General features: G+C 36.0%; 1 protein-coding gene across 7 annotated transcripts in view; it reads right to left on the reverse strand.

The window, feature by feature from the left end:
• Positions 1–24,732, reverse strand: part of sorbs2b (sorbin and SH3 domain containing 2b) — a 45,296-nt gene extending 20,564 nt beyond the window's left edge. For 5 of the 7 annotated variants that reach the window (XM_079630734.1, XM_079630735.1, XM_079630733.1 and 2 more), the window contains exons 1-9: positions 24,601–24,732; positions 13,862–13,909; positions 10,642–10,737; positions 9,017–9,043; positions 8,690–8,817; positions 6,299–6,709; positions 4,932–5,073; positions 3,125–3,273; positions 1,301–1,367 (exon numbers count right to left, since the gene is read on the reverse strand). In XM_079630734.1, the coding sequence (XP_079486860.1) occupies positions 1,301–1,367; positions 3,125–3,273; positions 4,932–5,073; positions 6,299–6,709; positions 8,690–8,817; positions 9,017–9,043; positions 10,642–10,737; positions 13,862–13,909; positions 24,601–24,607 (1,075 nt within the window). In that variant the 5' untranslated portion in view covers positions 24,608–24,732. The remainder of the gene's footprint in view (positions 1–1,300; positions 1,368–3,124; positions 3,274–4,931; positions 5,074–6,298; positions 6,710–8,689; positions 8,818–9,016; positions 9,044–10,641; positions 10,738–13,861; positions 13,910–24,600) is intronic. The other 2 variants (XM_079630731.1, XM_079630736.1) reach the window with 2 other exon arrangements.
• Between the last annotated feature and the right edge of the window lie 2,851 nt (positions 24,733–27,583).

Below are 27,583 nucleotides of genomic sequence, written 5' to 3' on the forward strand. Positions count from 1 at the left end.
TATGATGTTAGTATGATTTTTACACCAAATTCAAAATTATCATAATTTAGAAATAAAGGCAATTTTCTACCCTGATTTTAGCCCTCTGATTTGAACGCTCTGTTGGAACGTGAATGCTTTGAGACGTCCACTGCTCTGATTGGCTAACATCTTTGCATATGAAATAAGTATAACATGTGGAACTCTCAAACATGATGTACATAAGAGTGTAGACAGCGTCATTGATTTTAATGGGAGTTTTGGCGAGAGTCCGGTCACTGATAAACTTGCGCTGTGTGATAGACAGCTCCAGTGATTATGAAGGGAGGGTTCTTTGATCGTTTTTTGTATATAATTTTATCACAATTTAAAAAACAGATCATTTTCATGCTACTAAGAGAAACAATATTAACTTGATCGTTTAGTCAATGGCTTGATTTACTGATAAATGATTAACTGATAAATAAATAACAGCAATAAATTATTTTGAAACAAAGCACGTCTGACTGTACACAAATCATATCAGAAGTGACTGATCACAGATTACGCATTAGAATGAACACATTTACTTATATGTTGTGGCATTTCACATGGACATTCACATAGTTTAAAATAAAGAACCACTTTCCTAGCATTAGGATACTTTGAAAGCTAATGTTATTTTTAGCCAGTGACCCTGTATCTCTCTTCTCTCATTCTCGTCTCACTTATTCACCAGTGGCCTGGGCCTAAGACTCGATGATGTAGAAATAGGCATTGATTTTCTTCTGCAGAGGCAGTCTTTCGTTGCACTATTATGTCATAATGTGACAAAATGCGAAACAAGTCGTTTTTGGAGCTTGGTTTTAATAAAAGCGGTTATTAGACTAAGGAGGAAGTTTTAAGTGCTGAAACATGATGTTTTTATAGAACAATGACCCCTTACACGTCAAAAATCAAGGAAAATTTGATTTCTCAATTTATGACCCCTTTAAAATCACAATAGAAATTAGATGAGAGTTCTGTATATCCCTTGCATTCATAAAACAAAATAGTATCTGTTTATGTCATGTACAGTGAAAAATAATACATTTTAAATGTACACGATAACACAAAATTATTTAAATTCCTATGTTACATAAATGCTCTTAAATAGCTTTTAAAAATTTGTCATAAAATATGTTAGTATGTCAGTGTATGACTAGAACATTCTTTCTAATAACCACATAATAGGCTTGTTGTAATTAGGGCATTTTAAGACTTCTTTCTTTACATTTATATGGCATGCAAGGTATAAAGTTTTAAAGAAAAATGAAGGTAAATACAGAAGATCCAGTCTTACCTGATTTAGGCACCACGTGAATCTGTTTGAACATGGTCTTGTACCAATCTTTTGGCCTGTCAACAGTCTAAAACAATACACAAAACAAACATTTTTAGATTACAGGCATTCCCAGTCCTTACAGATTAAGATTCCAAGGTCCAAAAACATAGTTTAGAAAACAAATAGCAACCCGAATGTGCTCCATGACCTTGTATCCAAAACTCTGGATATAAAAGCCTCCTATAAAAATGCTGATGCAACTGGCCTCTCTATGTTAAGCAGAGAGAGACACATCACTGTCTGCTGGTCCATCAATGATGCTGAGCACAGCTGCCTCTGTTTCCCTGGGGCTAAATAAAACTCAGTGTGGGAAAATGCAATTTAGCGCACAAATCAAAACAGCCAGTCCCATGTGACCAGAGACCGATTGAAGATTAATTCTGGAATTAACAATTACAGGTAAGCACTTCCTAGAATTTCCCCAGAGTCAGACAATTTTATCAAAATGAATGCTACGCTTTTAGGCAAACATGTTTTTTTTATATATATTATTTTCTTAACTTTATAAACTTTCTTATAAACTTTACCATGCATTTATCATATATGTGTTACTTTTCAAATGCCTTATCATAGATTACAGATTTGTATTGTTGTGCCCTTGTACCAGACCCAAATTTCCATTATAACTAAGAAAATATTTATGAATTAATACATTAACATATATTAACACAACATTTTGTATTTTCTGTTAAAATTACCCCGATTAAATAAATTATACCAAAATGTATTTTAAATGCATTTATTTTATGCTAAGTATACTATATGTATGTACTTAATATAAATACCATGCAATTGTACTGTTGGTATGCTAAACTGATATACTTAAAGTCTGCTAAATTGGAACAACTAATTTTGTACTTAATGCACTTTAGTTATCCGTAAATAGTGCTGAGGTCCAACTAAAGATAAACTTACTGTAAGTACCGGTATATTTGATAGTGCTAAAGTGGAACTATTGCAAGTATACTTTAGGTACACTTTAAATATCTTGCATTTAAAGACTGATATTAAAACACATTTTAGGCTTAATGTTTATAAATGTGCATTCAATAAAGAAGTACTCCCAAAAAAGTTTAATTATAATATTGTAAGTCTCAAGGGATATGTTAGTAAATATGTTAACCGATTTGTAGTATGCTTAGTATGAAAATATATTTATTTGTAATGTATATTTGTGTGTAAGTTGGTGGTTATTTCATTACCAAAAATCAAATTAGATTTTCACCTAATGCTGTGAAACACAATACATTATTTGAGATGTGATATAAATGACATTGTGGTGGAAATTTGTATAGAGAAATTACAAAAATATCAAGTACACAGAGCCAAGATACCCATTAATGCATAAATTGAAGAAACACCCATATACAGCTTTAATAATTTGCTTCCATGCCTTGTGTGCATGACAATAATCTATACAACAAGGATTATATCTATTCTAAGATGCACAGCATGATATGGGGTTACAATTTATTTCTCATTAGAGTATTAGTAGACTATTAGGTCAGGGCTAGGTGTTAGGGTTCAGGTTAATAGAATAGTTTATTTTATGTTATTTTATATTAGTTGTAAAGTTACTTATAGTAGAATGTCTGAGGAACCATAACAATAAAGTGTTAGCAGATATTAAGCAGACAGTCTACTACTACTCTAATGAGAATTAGATGACGTGTAGTTGCAAAGGTACTTATAGATAGTAGAATGTCTAAAGTGGGCCGTCAAAATAAAGTGTTACCAAATATGGAAACAAAAGATTGCCATCCCAGAACAACATTCACTCACCGTCCGTATGGCAACGGGAACCCCAGAGTCATCCACAGGACCGATGCCAGTATATTGCGGAGCTTTCCCTGTTGTTTCTTTCCTGTCAGTCTGTGGTGCTCTTGCAGGAGGATCCACGTTGCTGTAGATCGGGGTGCTAGACTCAGAGGCTGATGGGTGGAAGACAGGGTCAAGTTGGGGTGAGTGAGTTTTTAGTAATTCCCATGGAACTAACCAACATTCCCATGTTCGTAACTGTGAAATACAGCCAGATCAGGGATGCAGTGCACACTGTAATTCCAAATCAGGGGAAAGAATCCATGAATATGTCGATTCCAGTATGTCAGCATAGAATATTAAACATAGAATAGAAAGCAGCTCTACACACGGTCCGACATGTACAGGCATCCAGACTGAAGCCTTTTGGGGAAAAAACAGCAAAATGCGCTCTGCAAAACAAAGGCCAGCCCCACGCATACAGACGCTCTAATCCCAGTGTCTCAGCTCCTCCCTCACCCCAACCGCTCCGTCGCTCAGATTTGAGCTTAATCCCCAGCATTTGCCACTTGGGATTAGAGAGATCGCAGCAGCACGCTCAGAGCGGACCAGTCCAGATACGCTTAGTGTCACACGGCCAGTAAACACCGCTACAGTCAGGTCACGCTTTCTTACTCATTAGTACTTCATTAGAGCCTGGCACATCAACAGTGATTTATCATATATGCTTATGAGATACACTTGGCAGTAGAGGTGTTTCCAGGACAGGTGGATGGTAGGAATTACTTAAACTTAAACATCCACAACAGCCATTCCGGAATATATGTATTTTTACGGTTCTGCAACACCACGTCTTTGATTAATTATCAAAGCCATGTTCACAAATTATGCTACTTATTAGGGCTGGGTATCGACAAAGATTTCCTGGTTCAATTTGTTTCTGATTCACAAACTCTTGATTAAATTTTGATTCACCTCATTAGAGTATATTTCAGTTATAATGTTAATTTTGCTAACATAAGAAATACATTTTCTCTTTGTAAGATCAAGTGTTTCAGACTAATTAAAACTAGTAATGAGTCTTATTGAACTTCATTTAAAAAAAAAAAGGTTAGTTTAGGAATCAGCCATTACAAAGCAAAAATATATACATTTCCATATGGGAATTGGGAAACTAGTATTTTTCAACATACGGTAATACTTTATTTTGATGGTCCACTTTAGACATTCCATTAACTATATGTAATGTTGCACCTACATGTTAACTAACTCTCATTAGAGTATTAGTAGACTCGGCTTAATATCTGCTAAACACTTTGTTTTGATGATCCCCAAAAGTTATTCTACTGACTGTAAGTAACTTTGCAAGTACATGTCAACTTATTCTACTAACCCTACCTCTACCCCAAGATGTCTACTAATACTCTCTCAAGAGAATTATTTGTCAAGCAGGTGCAACGTTACTTATGGTCAACAGAATGTCTAAAGGGGACCATCAAAATAAAGTGTAACCCAATGTACTGCAATATACAGTACTGTATGCATGTATGGCTATAGAGTATATTGATACATATAAAATGAGAGTCATTTGTTCATCAGGCTGCTCTGGTCACAGTTGGCCACAAACTGACCTATAACTTATGTATCACTGTTTGGGAGAAAATGTATCAGATTGTATACATTTAATATGGTTATATAACCTGTGGCTGTGGTCAAACTAGCTGCAAACTGAGATGCAATATACCATTTTCTCTGTTCTTACAAATGATGAAATAAATAATGAAAAGAGCACAAGAGCATGGGGAAGTGTTTGATTAGCTTTAGTACTCACCAGTGGTTCTAGCGTGCTGCATGGCTGTAATACTAGGACTCAGTGAAGGAGGAGGGGGGTATGTTGAGGGAGAGAAGGGTCTTTGGAGGTGACTACGAGGACTTGCTGGGACAGTCAGACCCCCGTTCACAGTCATCTGGCCCTGTATAACACAACACAGAGACACTGTTAATTGAAGAACCTTTAGGCATCATAAATTACACTGAGATCGAACTACTATGCCACAGAGTACATCTGTCAGCCTTAATCAAATTGACAGAGGATAAAGAACAGAACAAGGAAAACAAAACCACCAAAGACTTGTGGATTTACTATTAAAATAAGCAAACAAAATACAGTGCCCACAAACAGGGAAGATAATCAAGTAGGGGGACACAATGGGTTTTAAGAATTTAGAATGGATTATTTATAGTGGTTAGTATTAAGTGTTAGTATACAAAAAGTACAAGTACAAGTAAAAGAAGAAGTCTCAACTAAACCATGTTCTCCCACACCTAAAATCTTTGACAAAGACATAGTGTGACAAAGACAAACTGAGCATTGATACAACATCAAGACAATCTGTATGGCAAAAGGTGTTAGTGACGACCCTTGCGACCACTGATGCAGTGATGTTGAGTTGATGTGAATCTAGAGCAGAAGCGATGTTAGTATTTTTATAATCCCACAGAGAAGAAATGCTGAAACCACTAAATGTGAACACAGGACAAGTGATATTGGTGTTTATTAAACTAGCCCCTAAAACGCAGAGGAATGGGACCAGATTAGAAACAATCGACAACAAGTTTGTACAGAGCAAGTAGAAATGAGCTAAAGGAGTTTTCAAAGGGATAAGAGAGGGGAAAAGAACAGAAAATACTTGAATATTTACAAAAAATATTGTTCAAAAGCTTTGGGTTGGTAAAATTTGTTCATGTTTTTCTAAAGTCTCAAAAAAAAATGCTCACCAAGGCTGCATTTTGATTAAAAATACAGTAAAAATACAATTTCAAATCACTGTTTTATAGGCAAAATGCAATTTATTCCTGTGACGGAAAAGCTGAAATTTCAGCATCCAGTCTTTCAGGCTCAATAAACTTTTATTATTATTATCAATGCTGAAAAAAAGTTATGCTTCTTAATTTTGATGAAAACTGAGATACATTTCTTTCCGGATTCTTTGATGAGTAGAAAGTTCAACGCATTTATTTGAAATAGAAATCTTTTGTAACATCATAAATGTCTTTACTGTCACTTTTGATGCACTTCCTTGCATCCTTGCTACAAAAAAAAAGTAAAAATGGAAGTAGGAATACTTGTAAAATCTGACAAAGAAAGAAACAGTAAGACAGACATGACAGAGTTTTGAACTGCCGGTGAATAGTTACATTAGTGGTGCTAGCTGCAGGGAAGTGTAGCCACATGTTGTCTGTGACCGCACTCATCTGGCTGAGGGTTGGAGAAGGGGTACGAGAGCCAAGTCCACACGCCCTCAACTCCTCCAGCACAGCGGTGGATGCTTCGCTCTGAGTGCGGGAAGAGCAGCGGCTCTGCCCCAGTGGAGGCTCCGAGCCTGGAGAAGGGGTCTCTGGGTGAAGGTCAGGTGCTCTGGAGCTGATGAAATCGAGGGAGAATCTGAGCCGATTAGGGGGTGAGTGTGAGGTCAGTGCTGTTCCAGGATAGGTTTGTTTAAGAAGGACTGGTACCTCAGGCTGAATGACAGAGAGGAGAGTGGCACAGATGAGACTCAGCAGTTGACAGCGCGTGTGAGAGATGAAGTGATGTGATGCAGCGAATGGCTGTGCGTTAGAGGGGATGGAGGGGTTACAGATCAAAATGTTATTACAATGTTGCATTAAAGCACAAGGCTAAAAGAAGTTTAAAACTTCATCAAGATCACAATGAGGTGACAACCAATGCTAAGCTTTTAAAGTCACATTTGCATTGCAGAAAATATGTATATATAAAATAAATAACAAAACATTGAAATGCCATGGAAAATGTCATATTCACATTATTCATATATATATTACAAGTAACACATTGCATAATCAAATGACTTTTTTTCAAGTAACTACCAACTGTTCAAAATAATGTATTACTTTTAATGAGTTAGTTTTAAATAAGTAGCGCAAGTTATTGACTGACACCTCTTTTGTCCCTATGTTAAGATAAATCTAGAGTAAGTGCAGATGCGTTGTGTGCGCTGTGTAAACATGATGGATATTGTAGTTCTAGACTTAATGTGAGCATTTACTCATCTTGCACAAAAATAGATTCAGTATTCCTCAAAATGAATAAAATCGCAAATTACGCAACCCTGCAATAATTGAATAAGTTAAATTACACAAATAGACTTTTTCAAATATACTAAACTCACTTTATTAACCGGTGTCTTTGCTGCTGCCCTTTGATGATTCAATTAAACCATACTAATAAGCAAAAGGACTTCAGATAAACATCATATTTGTGTTTAATTTTTTATTGCTGAAGTAAGAGTGTTAAACTTTCTTCTCCTGCGTCCTATTCATCTGCGATTTAGAATGAATCACAGCTTTGTCTGAGCTGCGCCATCTACTGTAGAGGCGTGAATTTGCATTTTCTTCATTTCACTTTTGGTGTGAAAGGGCCTTTACGTTTGCCAAAAATAGAAATAAAAATAAAAAAACAAGCAAGCACAGCCCGGCTGAGAAAAAGTAATGAAAACGTAACGTAACACATAACACATAAAAAGTAACTAACGCAATTAGTTACTTTTTTAGGGAGTAACACAATATTGTAACACACTACTTTTAAAAGTAACGTGTATATATATATATATATATCAAACAAACATATAAATAATACATTTTGATAAAAAATACAGTAATATTGTGAAATCATGTTCAATTTAAAATAAACTTTTTTATGATTTGAATAATGACAGGAACCTGAATGTTCTTCAGCAAAATGGAGAAACTGCATTAGTTATGTTTGCTAAAAAAGCATGGTGTAGGGGAAGGGAGTTATTAAGCTAATGCATATGTGATTATGATATCCGTGACATATACCACTGGAGGGGCTGCAGATGGCAGTGGAGGGCAGGGGCGTGAGTGGCTATCCGGTAGGTCCATCCTTTTAGGAGGGGTAGGGGGTCTCAAAGACAGTGCCTGTGTGCGCCGTCCCGATATCTGTGGCATAGGGTTAATGCGAATGGAGAGGGAAGCTACGTGTCTCTCCAACTCCCTAGATGAAGGGTGCAAGTAGGACTGCCCTGCTTGTGAAGAGCATGAGATTTGGTCCTCTGTGGACAGCAGTCTGTGGGAATGGACACTATGCTCTTGTGCCTGATTAAGGAGAGTGGGCAGTAGATATTAGAGCACAGGTCAGATACTGTTGTTCTGTGGTGGTTCTCTCATTGAATAAGGGTGTGGATGTGGTTGCCTTGGAGAATAATCTCTCTGAGATAAACAGTTGATTGTTATAGTGAGGACATGTATAAGGCAGTAAAATCCTGCTGTATTACCATCAGCAGGGCACAACTTGTGTGACAATGAGAAAACAAACATATTGAACATACAGAGGAGATTGGATTAAATAATATTATAATTCAGAAATTCTCTGTAGCTGGAAAGGAAATATAGATAGATAGATAGCTAGAAAAGGGTGTGACCAGTTAAAAATGCCATTAATAAAACCTGTCGAATGGACTTCCACAGGGGTTTCCTGTGGAAGGAAAACCTCCAGCGACAGAAAGGATAAGAAAAACAAATGAGTGAAGTAAACACAGCAGAACGTACTGGTGTGGGAGACTTTTTATCCTGAAAGTTGGGCCTGACACTTCTGTAGCCTTTAGCTGCCAAAGAGGAAGAGCACAGGTCACCATTTCTCAGACCATCACTGGTGCTGCTGCTGGGCCTCCACAAATCTAACAGGAGACAAACAAAACACTTGAAAACGTGTTTAATATTCATATATACTAAATATTTCACCACAGAATGCCACTATTGACCAGCAAGAAATAATAATATGAGAAAGTTGAGCAGTAACAGTTACATTGTTTTCCAAAGCATGTGTAATTGTTTGTAAAAAAAATATATTAAATAAATAAAATAAAGGCTGCTTACCTGAATCGTTGGATTGTGATTCAGAGTCTATGCACAGGTGAAATTGAGATAAGAGAACTTTGTTAAACACTAGCAAGAGATAATACTTTTCACAGTGAAATGAGGTACACGGCCAGATTTACTAACAGCTTGCGCCAGCGCAAATCCATTTTTGGCGTTAAAAAACTACTGTCAGGATTTACTGAAGACACGCAGTGAAAAATGTGTGCTGAAAAGGCATGGACAGAGGTTTGCGCTAGTCAATTTACTGGTATTTGTGCCAAAAAAAGCATGTCTTAAACCAGATGTCAATTTACACTGCTCTTGATAGATTATGTTGGTCATTATGGAAATGATCCGGATGCATCTGTGTTCTTTAATTTGTGTCGTCAGTAGATAACGTGCAGAACTTTCCACTTCCACCTGCGTCTTTTTGGAATTGAGCTCACGCTAATTTGCCCTGTTACGTAAATCTGGCCCTTAAACATAAAAGTTATTTATTGGCATCAATAAAATGAGGCTTTCCTCTGCAAAAAGTGTCCTTTAAGGTATAAAAAATGTCTTTTAGATTATTAAAATGTTAATGCTCACTGAAAGGTTCTTTGGGAAACCCAAAATGTTTCTTTTATGGCATCGATGTGAAAACCCACTGTTAGAACCTTTATTTTAAAGAATATATTCACTCATTACTTATTCATGTTTTTAGCGGACTATGTGGCAAATGTCATCCGTAATTTATTCCAAATCACAGCTTTAAGTTTTACAGCAGATGAATGGAAGAGAGGAAAATATATGGACAGGCGAAGTGGGAAAGTTTTACAAATGAAGGAGGTTTTCCCTTAACATCTGGCAGTCGATTACCACTTCTGCAAACTCATTTCAGAAAGGCTCTTTTAAAACACACACTTTTGTCTTAAATAAACACTTGATAAAAGTCAAAACTATTCATTTGATTTCTTTTGTGTATAATGTAACATAAAAACCCTTGCTCATTAAGCACAGTGCTAAATGAACAGCGGTCTAACTCTGTCCTGAATGGGATGTGTTTGTTCCTCGCTGTCTAATTAAACAATGGAGAATATGCGTGTGTGAGGTCATAGTCAGTGAGACTGCTCAAACAAAAAGGGTCACCCCCGGAGGAAACTGTGCCGAGAGGAGACGGGGGAAAAAGCCTGAAGTATACAATTGTTGCCATGGAAGTGCACAACTATGGCAACAATCTGGTCACTGTGAGCTGCTTTTTCCCTTTAAGCAAAGGAAAGGAAAGCTCCAGCTCTCGAACAGTCCTTAAAGAGCTGCGGGCACAAGTTTGAGATGGCGAGCAAGGGTAATAGAGAGAAAGAAAGACAGTAGGGAGGGAGGTTGTGGTAGGACATAAGATGCAGCAGGATAAAACACAGATGTTGAATGAGTGGCGTTGAGTGCAGTGAAGAGGAATTCCTGCTCACAGTTTCTGTGTAAACACACCGTCACATTTAACACCAGCAGAGTAGATACTCCATTGCTAACATATAATGCTTATGACTAACATGAACCACTCGTTGGTTGAACTAGTGAATTAGGTTTCAATGCATTATTGTAGTTTTATGGCAATATGCTCTATGAAGCTCTATGAGTGTGATATGTTTCCGGGACGGGAATGATACCTGTGAGCGTGTATAGGTTTGGTGAGCTCTGGATTCTCTTCATGGGGGTTAGAGTGAGTAAAAGCGTGGCGCTTTTGCGGATCTGTCCTCCACTGTCTGTGAAAAGTGCAGTAGCACATGCAAACACAAATGCACATGCATCAATACTGCTGCATCTGCATGGCAAGATGACTGTGGCTTACAGCAAGCAGGGTAATGTAAAAACATGACCTTAGCAACACAACAATATACATTACCAAAACAATTTAAATGCCAGGGTGGATTAATGTATGCGTGACGTATATGCTTGGTTTACAGTATCTACACATGTTGAATGGCTGGATGTGCTGTGCTCTGACTGACTAAATGTTTTAAACTGCTGCTTCTCAGTGTCTTCCCTTTGTACAGGGTTCCCGCACCTTTTGACCTATTTTGATTTTTCCATGACTCCCTTTCCATTTCCATTTTCCAGTCATTACAAGCACGTGGTTTAAAACTAAGCACAAAAATGTACACTGTATTGACTATAGAAATTCATATAACTTTTTAAAATGTCATTAATACCTGACTTTTCAGCACCTGGAAATCACACTTTTAAAATGTACTGATATATTTCCTAGATGTTCTCTTTTACTGCTGTGTAAACACTGTGTATAAGCAAATACATACCACTCCAAAGTTTGTGGTCAGTAAGATTATTATTATTATTTTTTTAAAGAAAAGTAACAGTAACTAAAAAACATTTACATTGTTAAAAAAATAGATATATTTTCAATAAATGCCGTTCTTTTGAACTTTCTACTCATCAAAGAATCCTGAAAAAAATGTGTCATGGTTTCCACAAAAATATTAAGCAGCACAACTGTTTTCAACATGAGAAATGTTTCTTGCGCAGCAAATCAGCATATTAGAATGATTTCTGAAGGGTTATATGACACTGAAGACTGGAGTAATGCCTGCTGAATATTATATTAAAATAGAAAACAGTTGCTTTAAATTGTAATAATCTTACCAACCACATTCAAACAGTAGAGTATATAGCATTGTATTAAACAGTGTGTTAAACACCATAACATCTAATAGCAACAATTTTATATTGTGCATTAGCCTTAAAGTGATAGTTCACCTAAAAAAATTAATTCTGTAATCTTTTAGTCACTCTCAAGTTGTTCTAAATGTGTATGAGTTTCTTTGCTCTGCAAAGAAGATATTTTGAAGAATGTTGGTAACCAAATAGCTTCTGGTCAAATAGTTTCTTTTGTGATCAGCACAAGACATAAATTCATACAGGTTTGGAACAACAACATAAGGGTAAGTAAATAATGAAAGAATTTTCACTTTTGGGTGAACTATTCCTTTAAATGTTTTCTAAGAACTCCTGGCATCCAAGGTTGCCACAACCGAAACAGAACCTAAAACTGAGGACACTACGAGACGAATCTTGCAGATTGACAGACTGTCAATGTTGGCACTGCCAGATGTAGCCTGATGGGTTTCCTCTTTCCTGACTGCTATACCTCTGGATGTCAAAAAGGCAGTTTGGATGCCAGAGTCTTCGCCAGACACTAAAAAGACAGAGTTCTCAGACACAGTCAGCCAAGAAATAAGAACACCCCCCTGCACAGCTTTTCCCAGAATCCCTGAGATGAATACAAAATCACATGCTCTTCCCAACAAAAACAAGTCCTGTTGGGTCTGTGTGAAGTGAAAGGCACATATTCACTCCTTTCTGCCTCATAACACTTGATTAGAGACAATATTGTGTAAATTGTTCACTGTATTAATTATTTGTATTGTTGTGGCTGGTAGGCAGTGCTCCCTCTCCTATTTGTTCTTGCTGAGCCAAACCTAATTCTACTGGGTGGACCCTTCAGCCACCTATAGTAAAATAATCAATTTTACGATTCTACATTTATTATGTAAATATATAATTAATTTTAAAAAATGACAGAAGTTTTGCAGAGGGCACCAAAGAATGAATCAATGCTGCGTATTTACAGTACAATATATCATTTCCACATTGAAAATCAATAGACATATGGACGGACACCAGCTGAAATGTGCAGCTTAAAACTGTGTTTCAAGAAATCTCTAGCTGTTAGCCATGTCTTTTTTGTGTGGCTTCTACGTTTTTCCTGTCTATCTGGGAGCAGCATCAGATGTGCACAGCTGCGAGGGAACCATAGGATCTAGCTATTCCCTTTAACACATTAAATGTGCTGTGGTGTTACATTATCATTAAGATCTGATGGTGACAAATGGAAATACCGTGGTTCTTTGATATACACTAACTAAGTTTAAGGTAATTTAAATATATATATATATATGTTTCACAAGTACATGAAACCAGATGCAGTAATTTATGCGTATTTGGCGTGCTGTCTGGGAGAGGGCTCCGAGCTCGGAATTTGGCCCGAACCCAAAGTACTCCCCCCTTTTGACTGGGATAGAAAACCAGCCAAGAGTGAGGTGATGGGGTGGTGGAGGGATGCTGTGAAACTGTCATGGGACAGAGGTGAGGGGAGACTATTATTATACCGGCTTCCTCTTGTGCTGATTGGTTGACTACCTGAACATGCTCCTACCAAATTTAAAAGTTAATTTAATCAGCAGATGCATTAAATTGATCAAAACGGTTTAAAGTAAAGACATTCATAACGTTATAAAAGATTTCCATTTCAAATAACTGTTGTTCTTTTGAACTTTCTATTCATCAAAGAATCCTTGGGGAAAAGGGAATCACGGTTTTCACAAAAATATTAAGTAGCACAACTGTTTTCATTGATAAAATCAAAAAATGGCTGAAAATCCAGCTTTGACATCAATGGAATAATTAACATTTTAAAATATAGTAAAATAGACAACGTTTATTTTAAATTGCAATAATATTTTTTACTGTTTTACTGTAATTTTGATCACATAAATGCAGCCTTGGTGAGCATAAGAGCCCTTTTTAAAAACATAATTTGTGACCCCACATCTTTAAACAGTATTATAGTAGGTAATGATTATCATATTCATATATCATGACTTGTGCGTGATTCTCCAACCTAAAAAAAAATCTTAAAATCAAATTGTGCCAGTCAAAAATTCCCATTGCAAATTCCCAAAAACCACGGTATTATCATACCGTGTCAAAAAACACGACAATGCCAAAGTACTTTTTATAAAAAAACGTATTATTATTTTAATTTGCCTTAAATTATTTCAACCATGCAAACTGAAACTGATTTGAACTAACCTGTGTTCATGTTGAAGATCTCTCCTTGTGTCTTGATGTCACACAGTCCTGAAAGACATATGATTAAGAATCAGTCAGCAACCCGTACTCCTGGGTAAGTAAACCATTGATTTATCCGTGTGTACAGCATGTATGAGTGCAGGTAAAGTGGCATTGGCGTCCCATCTCTCCCTTGCACAACAGCAGCATGCTAGCAAGTGTCTAATGTGGCTGGTTAACATCCCTCTTGGGATATGAGGCCCTGGAGTGAAAGGTGATACAAGCCTGGCGTTTCAGCTCAGAAACACGCAGCGCAGTATCAAAATACACACCATACATACACATATATCCTCACGCATTCTCTGATCTTACACATGACCACTTTTGGTGTGTTAGAGCTTAACAACTCTTTGAGTTCGTTGCCAGCAATGTACAGCCGTCACAGTAGGGGGGCTATTGTAACTAATTAAACCCCTGTTTAGTTTGACCTAGATTACTAATTTTTCAGTGATAGATTAACAGCCCATGTGACCCTACTCCGGAAATATCTCACTTTTTTTTAGCACTAGCTGAATATTTCAGGGACGGTCTATGATAGGAACACTGTCATTTAATCACATTATTACATTACTTAACTCATCAGCAGAGGCAAAGCGCTGCAAATATGCCAGATAGGAGACACCGTGAGCGTGTGCTCATGTGCAAGACGCATGTCTAGCTTTCAGAGTGCCATGGCAGGCACGTGTGCCACTTGTCACACATACGTAGACCACCCGTCGTTCAACACCCAAAGTGTGCTGCACCTGAGACCATCCTTTCATAGCGGTATGCTACGAATTTACAGGTCATGACAAGAGAGAGGCATTCAAATTTGCTATTTAAACCTTTTAAAGGGATAAATTAAATTTCTGTCATCATACTCACCTTTATGCCATTCGAAATATTTAAAATTATGGCAGGCAGTGTTCGTGCTGTTCTTTTCCATGTAATGAATGTGAGAAGGGTGACCAAAAAAGACAAAAAGTACCATAACAGCATCATAACAGTAGTCCAGTTTGCTGTGTTGTCTTCGGTTAAGTGTCACCTGGCATCTTATTACTATGTACTTGTATAAATATTATTTGTATATTATATTTTAAATTTAGTCTAAGCTTTACTCATTTTGTTATGTGCTTCTGTGATTTTAATATTTTATCAAATTTACCTGTTTAGCTTTATTTTTATTTCAGTTTTAGTTTTTAGTAATTTTGGTATTTCAACTTAAACATTTGATGTATATATATATTTTTATACATATTAATACTTATAAACTCTTTTATTGTAGCTTTATTTCAAGTAACAAAAAATATTTCAAAGTTTTAGTGTTTGTTAACATTAACAAGACCGATAACAACTTCTGACTTTTCCTCACAAAAGCTATCGTATAACATCAGATGATTTAGAATAAAGCATATGGAGTCATATGGACCACTTTTGTAGTGATTTATTGTAATTTTTCAAGCTTAACAGCCGCTGTTCACCATTCACTTTCATTTTATGAAAAAGAGCAGTGTCAACATCATCCTCCTAAACTAAACTAAATGACAAACAAAAACATTATTTTGGGGTGACCTATCTCTTTAAAGGAGTTTGTAAATTCTAAATTCAAAAAAAAAAAAAAGTGTCATACATTGTATCGTCAGTTCTGTATAAAGGTAAATAAATAATCACCATCAGCCCTTAATAAATCATTGAGCCAAACAGGATTGCCCCATGCTGAGTCTCATTAAAAAACAGACCCGGAGGTCATCCTCAAAATAAATCTTCAGACACCACAGCCAATAAATCTGGATAAAAACACAAGGGACAGTTTTGCCTGGGACACCACTGGACTTTGCTAAATCACAGGTTGTAATGAACTGTCAGCAGTAAAAGATTATGATATTGGATTTCAAGGGTGCAGACTTGTGGCGACAGAACAGCTGGAGGGGAAGGGAGCTGGACACTCGCCTAAGAAATGGACATAGCTCCACATTTATATTCATGAGCAAGGCTCACACTGGTCATTTACTTATCCATCCAAACATTAGGAATCATTCTGTCAGGGGAAATGTCAGAGACAGCCAAGCCAATAAGCCATGCTAATTTCCATTGCCATCAATATTTCAATGCGCTCGTCAAATAAATAGCTCCCCCACGAAAACGCTCCAAGCGGACATGCAGTAAACATAAAAGCTCCATTCTATGCTAAAAAAATAATTTAAAATGCTAGAAGACTGAGCAGAATAAGTGACAACAACAATTTTCAGAGAGTGAATTCAAATGTTGCAGCATTTACATTCCCAACACCTTAAACTTCTACAACATGCATGTTTCTGAAGACAGCATGGCCAGAAGGAAATATTATAGGTAAGGCTTGATTTTACCCCTCATTAGGATTGCTAAACTTTGATACTACTGTTTAATATTATTTCTCTCCACTTTTGTTATGTCAGCACAAAAGTTGTAATTGCTGCAAAGGTGGAGAAAATGATTAAGGAATTGAAATTCTGAAGAAGATTTTTGACACCTACTGGACTTGAATGTGAAACATTTAATGGCCTACAAGAAATGAATGACAGTTCCAATTCTTGATTGAGCTGCGAATGGGTCCCAAACAGAAATAGTCATCAACTAGATCAAAGTGTATCGCTATTTAATATTCGTTATCGTTTATCTCGCAGGAGGACTAATTCTTATCGTGAGGAGGATTTTTACCGGTATATCGCAAACGATAATATATCACCATCCCTAGTCAAAAGCAAATAGATCCCATTATAATCACTGACGTTGTCTAAACTGAATACAGTATACAGATGCGTGTTCAGTTTCTGATATACTCCACGCACTTGAGTCTGTTGACAACAGAACAAATGGAAGAGTGGAAAAAATATTCGCTTTGACGAAATTAAACAGCTTGTTTGCGTCTCTGTACAGACTTCAGTAGGATCCTAGCGTCGGAAACAAGTGGATGGTTTATTTTAACGGAGTTCCGGAACCAGTCTAAATATTATATGTTTGTTCAGAGCGTTTTGTTTTGTCTATGAGGCACAGACGAGAGTTAGCAAAGAAACTTTTCATAATGCTTTGTCTGTACATGACGGTTTTATAATGTTTTCAAAACACTTACTCACATGCAATAGCGACTAGGCGTTGATACTGTTTCCTATGCAGTGACGTGAGCAAATCATAATAGTGCCCGTTTCCTGAAAAGCCTTAAAGGAGCTGCCCCTTAAAAAATGATAATTTCAGAAAGAGGGTCAGAATGAAGGTTGAAAATTAAAAAAATTCTGCGTATGTTTTTTTTGTGTGTGCAAAAAAAACATTATTAACATTATAAGTGAACCTCGGGGGACATATTCAAATGATTATGCCATATGCAGTTTTAATTTTACAATGTTTGTAAACATAACCTAAGCCATTTTTTATGTTAATAGAATACACATTCGTACTGTTTGTACATGCATGGTACCATGGTGGTCATGTTGCTCTGTTTTGATGGCTTATTTATAGTCAGATTTCTCAGACTTCTGCGTAAGGACTGGACGCGGGCCATTTTCACAAGCCTATCAGCCTTTTACCAAAGTTAGGGATGCAACCATGTCATAAGTAGTCTCCATGAGTAGTGCTCAAGTGCCAGGACAGAAAAGGATTAAAAACAGCTATGCTGCCAATTTAGAGCTAGAGAGCTGAAGGCATTAATGGATTCAGTCGTAACATTATTAGTCTGTTTATTTGTGATGAATTATTCAATGTTCAAAGGCCAGAATGTTTTAAATAATGTGTTGTCTTCAAAGCAGCTTTATGCACTCTGGTTACACAAATATTATTTAGATTTACATATATATTTATGAATATGAAAGCCACAGAGTCAGGCCTATGCAGCAAACATATAGTTTAGAGGGACATTGCTTCTCCAAAAGCAAACAAAAAAGTGATCAGCTTTATAGACGATAAAACCAATAAATATAGGTTGTGTAATACTTTTAGTGGTGTTGGTTTAAGTTCAAATTTAAGAGCATTAGAAAACATCATTAAAAAAAAGCTGAAATATCAGCTCTAAATGGAATGTTCTACCACAGAACGCAGACACTTTTTGTTCTGGATACTTTAGTGTGCATAATACGATAACAGTAATTGCATTCCCTTTGAAAGCTATGGATTCTGCTGATGCGTATCCTACCTGCTAGAGATTCTATTATGGATGTCTTGAAATAGATGTCCTCAGAAGAGCAATTTAATGGTTACATTATGGCTCCTGCCTTTCCTGACAGACAAAACATAACATCCGAGTAATGGGCTCTCTCAAATCCCCAAAGTAAGACAGTAATATGCTGGATATGCTGCTTGTATTCTCCAAAATAGGAAGAACCTCTGTCTTTTCATCAGGGATTTCCCAACAGGCTATTTATATGAGCATCTCAGTCAGGACACAATAAGTTCTATGTTCTCCTAAATGGTAACTTCGGAATCACAATTACATTAAGTTGGGAACTGTGCATGTTTCCTGCTGTGCTTTCCGTTTGATGGAATGAGTCCCACACATATTTTCTAAAGCCTCAGATAATTGCTTAAATTGTTCCCATGTGTTTTAGGAGTATCATTTCATTTCTAAATCCAGCTCCTAATACAACATAGCTGTGCAGTACTCAAATTGAGCACTAGCTGAATATTGGCAGAATGAACACACATGGCGATCAGTACATCAAAACCTCAAATCATGTTGATAACGTCTCCAAATTTAGTTAAAGAGTAATGGGTCAGAGTTGTGCACAACATACTTGAACAACTGCTATTTTCGAGCCTTGCTGATAGAACTTGGTTTATCCAACTTCGAGTGGGTCACAATCCAAATATGGCACGGGCCATTACAGGTCAAGGACTGTGAGTCTACATGTTTCCCACTAGGGTTAAATGACTGTGCAAAGTGCATAGCACATGATCTTTCCACAAGTGAAGGGATTGAAATAAAAGAGACCCTTGTGATTTACACGTTTGTGCCAGAAATCACTGGCATCCATGTGAGTGTGAGTAGTTAGATATTGTCTAGCCGAGCCGATGAGAGGAGGATATTGGGACATCTGCCAGAACTTGAGTGTTTCTGTGATCCAGCTGGAATCAGCAGGTGCCCTTGAGGGGTCATGTGGCCAACAGATTCGTCGCCAAGGTCTCAGTCACACACTTAACATTTGAACAGCTGGAGATCGAAAGCCAGGAAGATTCCTGTTTGGCTACATTACTTATCTGATTTTGCTCCCCTATGGAATTGAAAGCACGTCTTCAAGATAAGCTTGGACTGCTGTATAAAGCTGATTGTAAAAATCTCAGATAAGACTTAAGGCAGTCTTTAAATAAAATAGTTAGTCAAAGGATTTCAAAAACCATTAAATGCATATTCTTGGTTCAATGGAAATTATGCGCAATCAACAGCATTTGTAGCATAATCTTGATTTTTTTTTTATCAACTCATCCCTAATTTTGCATCGAAATTAAGAAAGAATTCGAGAAGTGAGAAATGAGAAGCTAATTATTTAATAAAAGCAGCTACATTAATTATTCTGTTGAAACTTTTATTTGAGCTATACAGTTTTTTATGGCATTGTGTTTTCATTAGAGCAAAGTTATACAATTGGATAGAACTTTAAACAGCAAAAGTATTTTTTTCACACTGTTAACACGCATTTTGTTTACATCTTATGGCTATACTTTAAAACAGTGAGTATTTTCACATTTTATTTATTTATCCTAAAGGGTTGGTTCAGTGAACATACATGGTTCAGTCAAATTTAGTAAACAGAAACTTACTTGCTTGTTTGAGATTTTCCAAATGCCAATGAGGTTTGTTCTCGTGCATCAAGCAAGTATGGATGAGCTTCTATTTTCTATATTTGAGTGCTCCATATATGTTCATCGATCAATGTTTATATTCCATCTTCCTAGCATTATTACCGCTCATTTGCAGGGTCCACTTCACACACACACATTTGATTTAGCACAGGTTTAATTTTTATACGTGAATAAGAGCCTACATTAAATGTGTTCATTATAAAAACTGACCATGACCCTTTAGAAGACATCAGAAGAGTCGATTCATATGGATTTCTTTAACAATCTCACCCAAAACTGCATCAAAGTTTTGGGTGAATAGGCTTTTAATGGAGGGACAGAAATCTCTCGAATGTTCAAAAATCAAATTAATTGAATTAAGTATTCATGTTTAGAAGATGAACGAAAGCCTTATGGGTTTGGAACGACACGTAGGTGCTTAATTGCTGACAGCTTTTTTAATTTTTTGACGAAACAGTGTGCACAGGTGCAACATAAGGAACAGTCTCCATCACAGTGAGTCAAATAGCTTTTAGCAATATTGCCCTGTATTTTGTGCCAAAATTTCCATATAGACAGTATCCAAAGTGGGCATTTTGACCTCATAAACCACCGATAATGTGCTGAAGATATTATACAGGCACATTATTACTACTATGGAAAAAATCAAGACCCAAGAATGATATTCTGAGATATAGTAGCTTCGTTCTTACATCTGTTTAGTCATTTTAGACCTCCCTAAACAGTAAACATTGGCATCTCTCCTTTTTTGGTAGAGTTGCCATATATGGTGCCTTCAGCACGTTCTGCCATTTCTAAATGTTTTTGACGAAGTGCACGAGTTGAGGTCTACAGATAAAAATATCGTGATGAAAGCATTTCAAAACAATTGAAAAACCTGTCTTTTTATTCATCATTTAGAAAGAAGCTCTGTGCTATGTAAAGATAGGAAAGCTTTTAGAGGGTCTCAATGTATACACAACAGCCAGCGACTGAAACAGGGACCCAACCTGAGAGCCAAGATAAGCAGCCAGCACTCGTCATTCCAGCACCTTCTCCATAGACGCAATCTGACAAATATCTAAATGGGCTGACATTTACAAAACCAGTTGGACCCATTCCTCTGACAGAAGCACTCCCCTGGGCTAGAAGATCCATCTGCTAATTAGGTGTTTAACCTCTGGAGGGCACCCAAAGTGACAGACTGCTAAGTCTTCTAGTCCTCTGACATGATATCACCATGTGTGCGCTAGCAAATCATTTGACATCCTGCTTAGTTGCTTCTATCAGAAGACATCATTCAAAACAATCCGATATAAACAGCCACATGATATCAAAGAGAGGGCCAATACTAGGCCTTTGCAACTTTTTGCATTCTACTAGAAAATCCTCAGTATTATTTCAAAACTCTTCAAACGGACCTAAACGCTTTAGCAAACAAGTAATTGGCTCGCAAAACATTTCTGAGCCGATCTAAAGGGATTATTGATTCAACAGCTATTCAACAGCTACCCTATTCAACAGGTCTTTGTGTTACTTTACAGTATTGCTCAACCCTGTATGCGAAACAGGGTACAGAGTTGAGCAATATTTGAAAATGATTTGGCGACTAAATGAAGCATTATCGCGCATATTGGGATTATTTCAATGCACTTTTTATTTGTCCATAAAGTTCATTAACTTTGATTTCTTGTGATTTGCTGGTACAAGAGTCTGTTAAGACAGATATAGCATCGCTGGATAAAACTTCAAGAAATAGTTCCCCCCAAAATGTTAAATTCTGTCATAATTGACCCACTTCATTTAATTCCAAATGACTTTTTCTTCTATGGAACATAGAATAAGTTATTTTGTGAAATTTCGAAGAGCTTTTTATCCATATAACAGAAGTCATTAGGCTGCAATGTAGTTTTCCAGCAAGCAATTTTGCGTTTAAAAGACGTCTAATAGCCGTCCAAACACAGCCCTGACGTATAGGCTAAAACAAGGCAAAATGTGGTCTGTCAGTGGAAATTTAATAGATGTCTAAACCACAGCCCAAGAATAGACTAGTCATCAATCAGATAACATGTCAAAGAAATGAAACCAAATACCCTAATTAATCACTGTTGACTTTGCTTACATAATGGAATATCATACACCTCGCCAGTTATTTTGGCAAAAACGACATGTAACCAAATTCAAGGTTATTTTGGCTAGAAGTGGGTTACTCATAGCCGGACTATAGCGGGTCTATAGTTAACCGAGACGGTGAAACGATGGCTTGCTGGGTTGGTTCTCAACATTCCTCAAAATATAATCTTTTGTGTTCCAAAGAAAGAAATGCAGGATCTGAACAACATGAGAGTAAGGGAATGATGACAGAATTTACATTCTTTAGGTGAACTATCCTTTTCAATAGATTCAATCTTTCAATCAATTTATAAATCAGTTTATACTGCTGATTAAAGCAAATTGATTCAAAACTTAATGTATCCATTACATCATGTTAAAATGTAGTTGTTTTTCTTTAAATAGCTTAAGGGCTATTGAGAACTATACATCGAATATTGTGAAGTAAATGTGATGTAATCTTTTTTACTATATCGTCCAGGCCTACAGTGCGGTAATGAGTCAAAAGTATAACAAGGGTTCATATTCAGGAAACAGGGATTGGGCACTCCTTTATTATACAAAGTTAAAAATACCACAGTCACGAAAGAGCCCTCCCCCATAACAAAAACAGGAGCAGGCCGAGAGTCAGCCAGGCGGCCTCCTGTAAGACATCTTCATGACAGCCTTTCAAGCTTCTGTGGTGATATTGCAGCAAATGTGCATTATACTGTCATATTTGACCTCTCAAAGCTGCTTTAGCTCTATCTCAAGCAATCCTAGCAAAAGTCACAGAAGTACCATGCATGTGCATTTTTATTAAACCAAAATGGAAAAAAGAACATAAGGTCACGTTGAAAGGATTGTGGTGTTATGATGGACAGTTAATCAATGGATGCCGTACATTACAGAGTGAAACGCAATTTAGCTGATATTAATAAATGTTGTCAGAGAGACGTCAGATTGCAACAAAGGCTCTTTTTAAGTATGACAAGGAGGTATTATTTCAAACCGTGTACACGATACGTCTGTCTGGGTTGAATCAGTAAAAGCTGTCTACTCTGTTTTAGGCCAGTACACACATAAATCACACGCATTGAAAGTAAGAACTAACTGACGGATGCATGCATTTCTTTTAAAATAATTTTTCACCTAGATAGTTTATGTAATATATTTTATGATGAAACCTTTACAAACTTTTTGCACTGTGTCTTGGGATAAAAAGCTCAGAAGTCTCTGTCCTGAACTGCATGAAACATGCAAATAGCAGACCCTTTAATACCACTTAAAATGTAAGTTTTAAGACCCTTAAATACCACTTTTTAGTGTAAGCAATTTTAAAAAAAACTTTAGTAGACTGTTAGATTATGGTTAGGTGTTAGCGTACAGGTTAGTAGAATAAGTTGACATGTAGTTGCAAAGTTACTTAAAGTCAGTAGTTGGGATAATCAAAATAAAGTGCTAGAGGATATTAAGCAGACAGTTTACTGATACTCTAATGAGAGTTAGTTGACATGTAGTTGAAAAGGTACTCATAAGTTTGTAGAATGTCTAAAGTGGACCATCGAAAATAGAGTTACTAAAGATCTTTTAAATAGTAACTAATTTGAAATACCAAAAATATAATATTTAGCAAGAACACATTTTGCACTCAACTCTGTTACCGCTTAATTTTCAATAAATAAATGGGAAATCTATTACAAAATGCTATCATTCCTTACCATTTGCGACGTTAAAAAGTGCAGTAACATTTTTAGGACCCTTTCTACAGCTTTGTGCAAGTAAATAAATCAAATTTTATTTAAGCAATTTTTACACAAATTGAGTTGATAGAGTTGACAGAATTCATTAGACTCAAGCATTCATCCATGTTACCCAAGTTGTTAAGAACAAATACATTTCTGTAATTCTGTAACATGCTAATTACTACATAACATTTGGTCCCAAACTACATTCAACCCTATTAACCACTGTTATAGTTTTTTTTTTTATATATATATATATATATATATATATATATATATATATATATATATATATATATATATATATATATATATACTTGTGTTTTAATTTTATTTCACCATTCAATAATTTGTATTTTGATTGTTAAAAAAAAATCATACATCTCAGGGTTTTAGGCTCTAGGGCTGTGAAACGATTAATCGCATCCAAAATAATAGTGTGCTTACATAATATATGTGTGTGTGTCTATAATCATTTTGTTTATATAAATACACACACACATGCATGTATATATTTAAGAAAACGGTGTTATTTATATATATATATATATATATATATATATATATATATATATATATATATATATATATATATATATACATGCAAATATTTCTTAAATATATGCATGTACATGCATGTGTGTGTGTATTTATATATAAAAAATAATTATATCATTTAAACAAAAACTTTTATTTTGGATGCGATTAATCGTTTCACAGCCCTAATTTAGACATGTCCCAAATAATAATAATAATAATATATGATCAGTAGTAGTGCATTAAAAAATCTGACAAATAAGTCCTTTCTTTTCCTCTATTTAAAACTGTCAATGATGAGAAGAATCAGTCATTTATTTAATATGCTTAACACATGCTAAATATTGTGTCTATACACTGCATATTTTACAGGCTTTTTACATAATCTTTTTATATATATATATATATATATATGATTGAAATTAATTATTCTGATATTTACAGGACAAACTTCTTTCTTATATCGCATGCAGCTCATTAAAAAATAATACAAATATTTGATTAAATATACAATCCCAAACCAAGAGAAAGGCAAATCCTTACCAGGCATTAGGACTGAAATCAGGCGTCGGGTCTGAGCTGACAGGCAGCAGAATCCACGTCCACACTTCTCCCTTTAGTCCTGAGATCCACTGCGTTTCAGGGTTAAAGTCCCAGACTGCAGCTGGCTTCTGGAGGCAAAAGATGTAAGAAAGTGAGAGGCAAGCCCCCTCGCTAAACAAGTGCTCAAGCTATTTTCAGATGGAGACATGCACGTCTGCAGGCTGGAAAGTTACTCCACGCCTCTGGGGAAAACATATACAGATCTGTGCTTAAGAAGATATGAGTGTCAAACATCTTGGCTATGCCAGTGCATATTCACCACCATGCGCTAATATGTACAATTTAAGATGACTGCAGGTAACGTTTAAAAAAATGAATCAAGATCTAAACAAATCTGAGAAAAAAAAATCAATTATACATAAATTAACAAGGGCAACTTTTAAGATTTTTCGTTAAAGTTCCCTTAAGATGCATTTTAGTGATCAAAGCTCCATAGATTCTGGCTCTATTTTTGTCTCTGATACAGTTTGCTGATGACAGTTATAATTTATCAGCGTGTCTAAACTAAAGTTTAGAGTAAAGAAAGTTGTTCTGGAGTCATGCTATCCTATGAAGACAGATTAACTTTCCACTCAGTATAATGCACAACAAATGAACTGTGTAAATTCCTCAAGACGACAGCAGGGCCAAAGATTGAAACTCTTTCACCTCTAAAGAGATTTGTGTTGTTGTTGTTGTTGTTTTTGTTCTTATACTGTTTTGTCATTAAACATTATAACCCACATCAGGACATATTTCACACGTGATTGACTTTTCATACTGAGATTCACTTTTATATCTATAACAGCAAGAGAGCAACAGCTACACAGAAGATCTGACACCTTGTGATCTGCTCCCTCCCGTCATGAGAGATGCCGTCACCCAGAAGCTCAAGGAATGTGCAGAGACCGAAGGTGTCAGCACAAACCTGAGCCAAAGAAAACCACCCAGTAAAGCTAACATCACTCATATGCTCGTGCCTGAGATGACTTAGGTGTTACATCAACCAAAGCCTTTAAACTGTAGCAAGGAAGGTATAAGGTCATCATCCAGGACTTAGCAAATGGTTTCCCAAAACCAAATAATATCAAATTATGACCTACGTTTGAAATTTACTGGTGAGAAATATAGGGTATTGGCATCTTTCGATTTTGAATTATTTATTTATTTTAAGAACGCACAAAGGTCGAAATTAGATCTGCAGCAAATTCAGAAAAAAACAAAAAAACATAGACACTTCAGAATCCATTACTACAATATCTTAGTATTATTTAGTATCTTTAGCATCCTGTTCACTCTTTAGGAACCATGAAAGCCAGATGGTGCTACATAAACCTACACTCTCACTACTATTGTTATAAGAAACCTCCATTTTTCATATTTTCATATACTGTATTAGTATTTATAAATATCGGGGCCTTATGATTCTCTTGCAGATATTATAATGTAAATAAATATTTAAAGAGAGTATTTTTATGACTGATTTTAATACACAGTAAGTAGGTTATGCACTTTGCACTTTTAAAAAGTTTTACTTTAAAGTATATATTTTAAATCGTTTTAATAATATTTTGTTGTGCTTTCAATAAGTAGACTTATTGTGATGAATGCTTATATTTGGCATGTAAACTTTAACCATATTTTACAAATAAAGATGTATGCACTCTCAAGTTCAACTAATTGCATTTAATATAAATTTAAACTACAATACATCTATCTATAAATTACAGGAACGTCTTTCTGCCTGTGTGTGTGTGTGTGTGTGTGTGTGTGTGTGCGTGCGTGCGTGCGTGCGTGCGTGTGTCTGTTATTCGCATATCTCTCGAACCATTAGTCCGATGGATTTCAAACTTGACAGGTGTCTTGCTACGGGCACGAGTAAGTGCAGCGCCAAGTTTGACGTTGTTTGATAATATGGTTAAAAGATATCGGTAAATATATCGGTAAAAGAAATACACACATTGGCTTTTGCCGCTGGCCACTCCCCCTCTCACACTGCACACTGAGTGAGCACAGCGCAGGACAGGAGACAGAGAGGGTCGAAGAAAGCAGCGGTGCTTAAGTTCACAGAGTAGCCTGCTCCCTGAATCGTCGTGCTTATTCATTTGTGGATGTTAACTGAATCTGTAAGTCAGCTACACTGCATACTTCTGAATATTACATTTTATTCTGGTGCGCTTAACATTATCGCTACTGTGTAATAGTATGCTATTCACCAACTAAACATATCCTATTCAATGCATTCACTCTTTTACGGCCATCATTTGTAGTAGCCTATTCACAAACTGTTTGCTCAAGTGTAGCGTTTTCTCAGAGTTCCCTGTGTAGCCTGCTTCCTGAATAGTGTAGTTCACTTTTCCATATTTATTGTATGTCATTATGTCAGTATTTGCCTTCTACCATGCACAAATAAAAATGTCACTGAACTTTTGCTGTGTAATTGTAACAAAGAGCACTCAAACACACTAAACCAACAATTACTAAAAACACACACAAAAGCTGATTTTGCACAGGCACTTTGCACTAGTTTTCATTAATTTGCCAATAACATAAAATTAAGTGTCCGAAAACATTACATTCAATTTGCACTTACTGTATGCACATTCTTTTAAAGTATAGCCTATTATTTATGTAATAAATAGGCCTTCTCTTTTAGAAATTATGCCATTGTGTGGGTTTTTTTTCTCTTTTTTTTCCACAAGGGCAACTCAGGGCAAACGCATTGTTTAAATAATTAGGTGCCAAGACCTTTGTTATGACCTTTGACACTCACCGTAGCAGCAGGCCTACTCAATCCCAACCCATCTTTTTATTATAGCCATATATTTAGTAATATTGAGATAGATGTCTCTCAAAAAAGATAATGGCAGAATAATTAGATAATTGTGGATTCCATAAATTGTAATATAATAATAAATAAAAAATTATATGCACAATAATATCA

The sequence above is a fragment of the Phoxinus phoxinus genome (genome assembly GCF_949152265.1).
Source record: "Phoxinus phoxinus genome assembly, chromosome: 12".
NCBI classification, from domain to species: domain Eukaryota; kingdom Metazoa; phylum Chordata; class Actinopteri; order Cypriniformes; family Leuciscidae; genus Phoxinus; species Phoxinus phoxinus.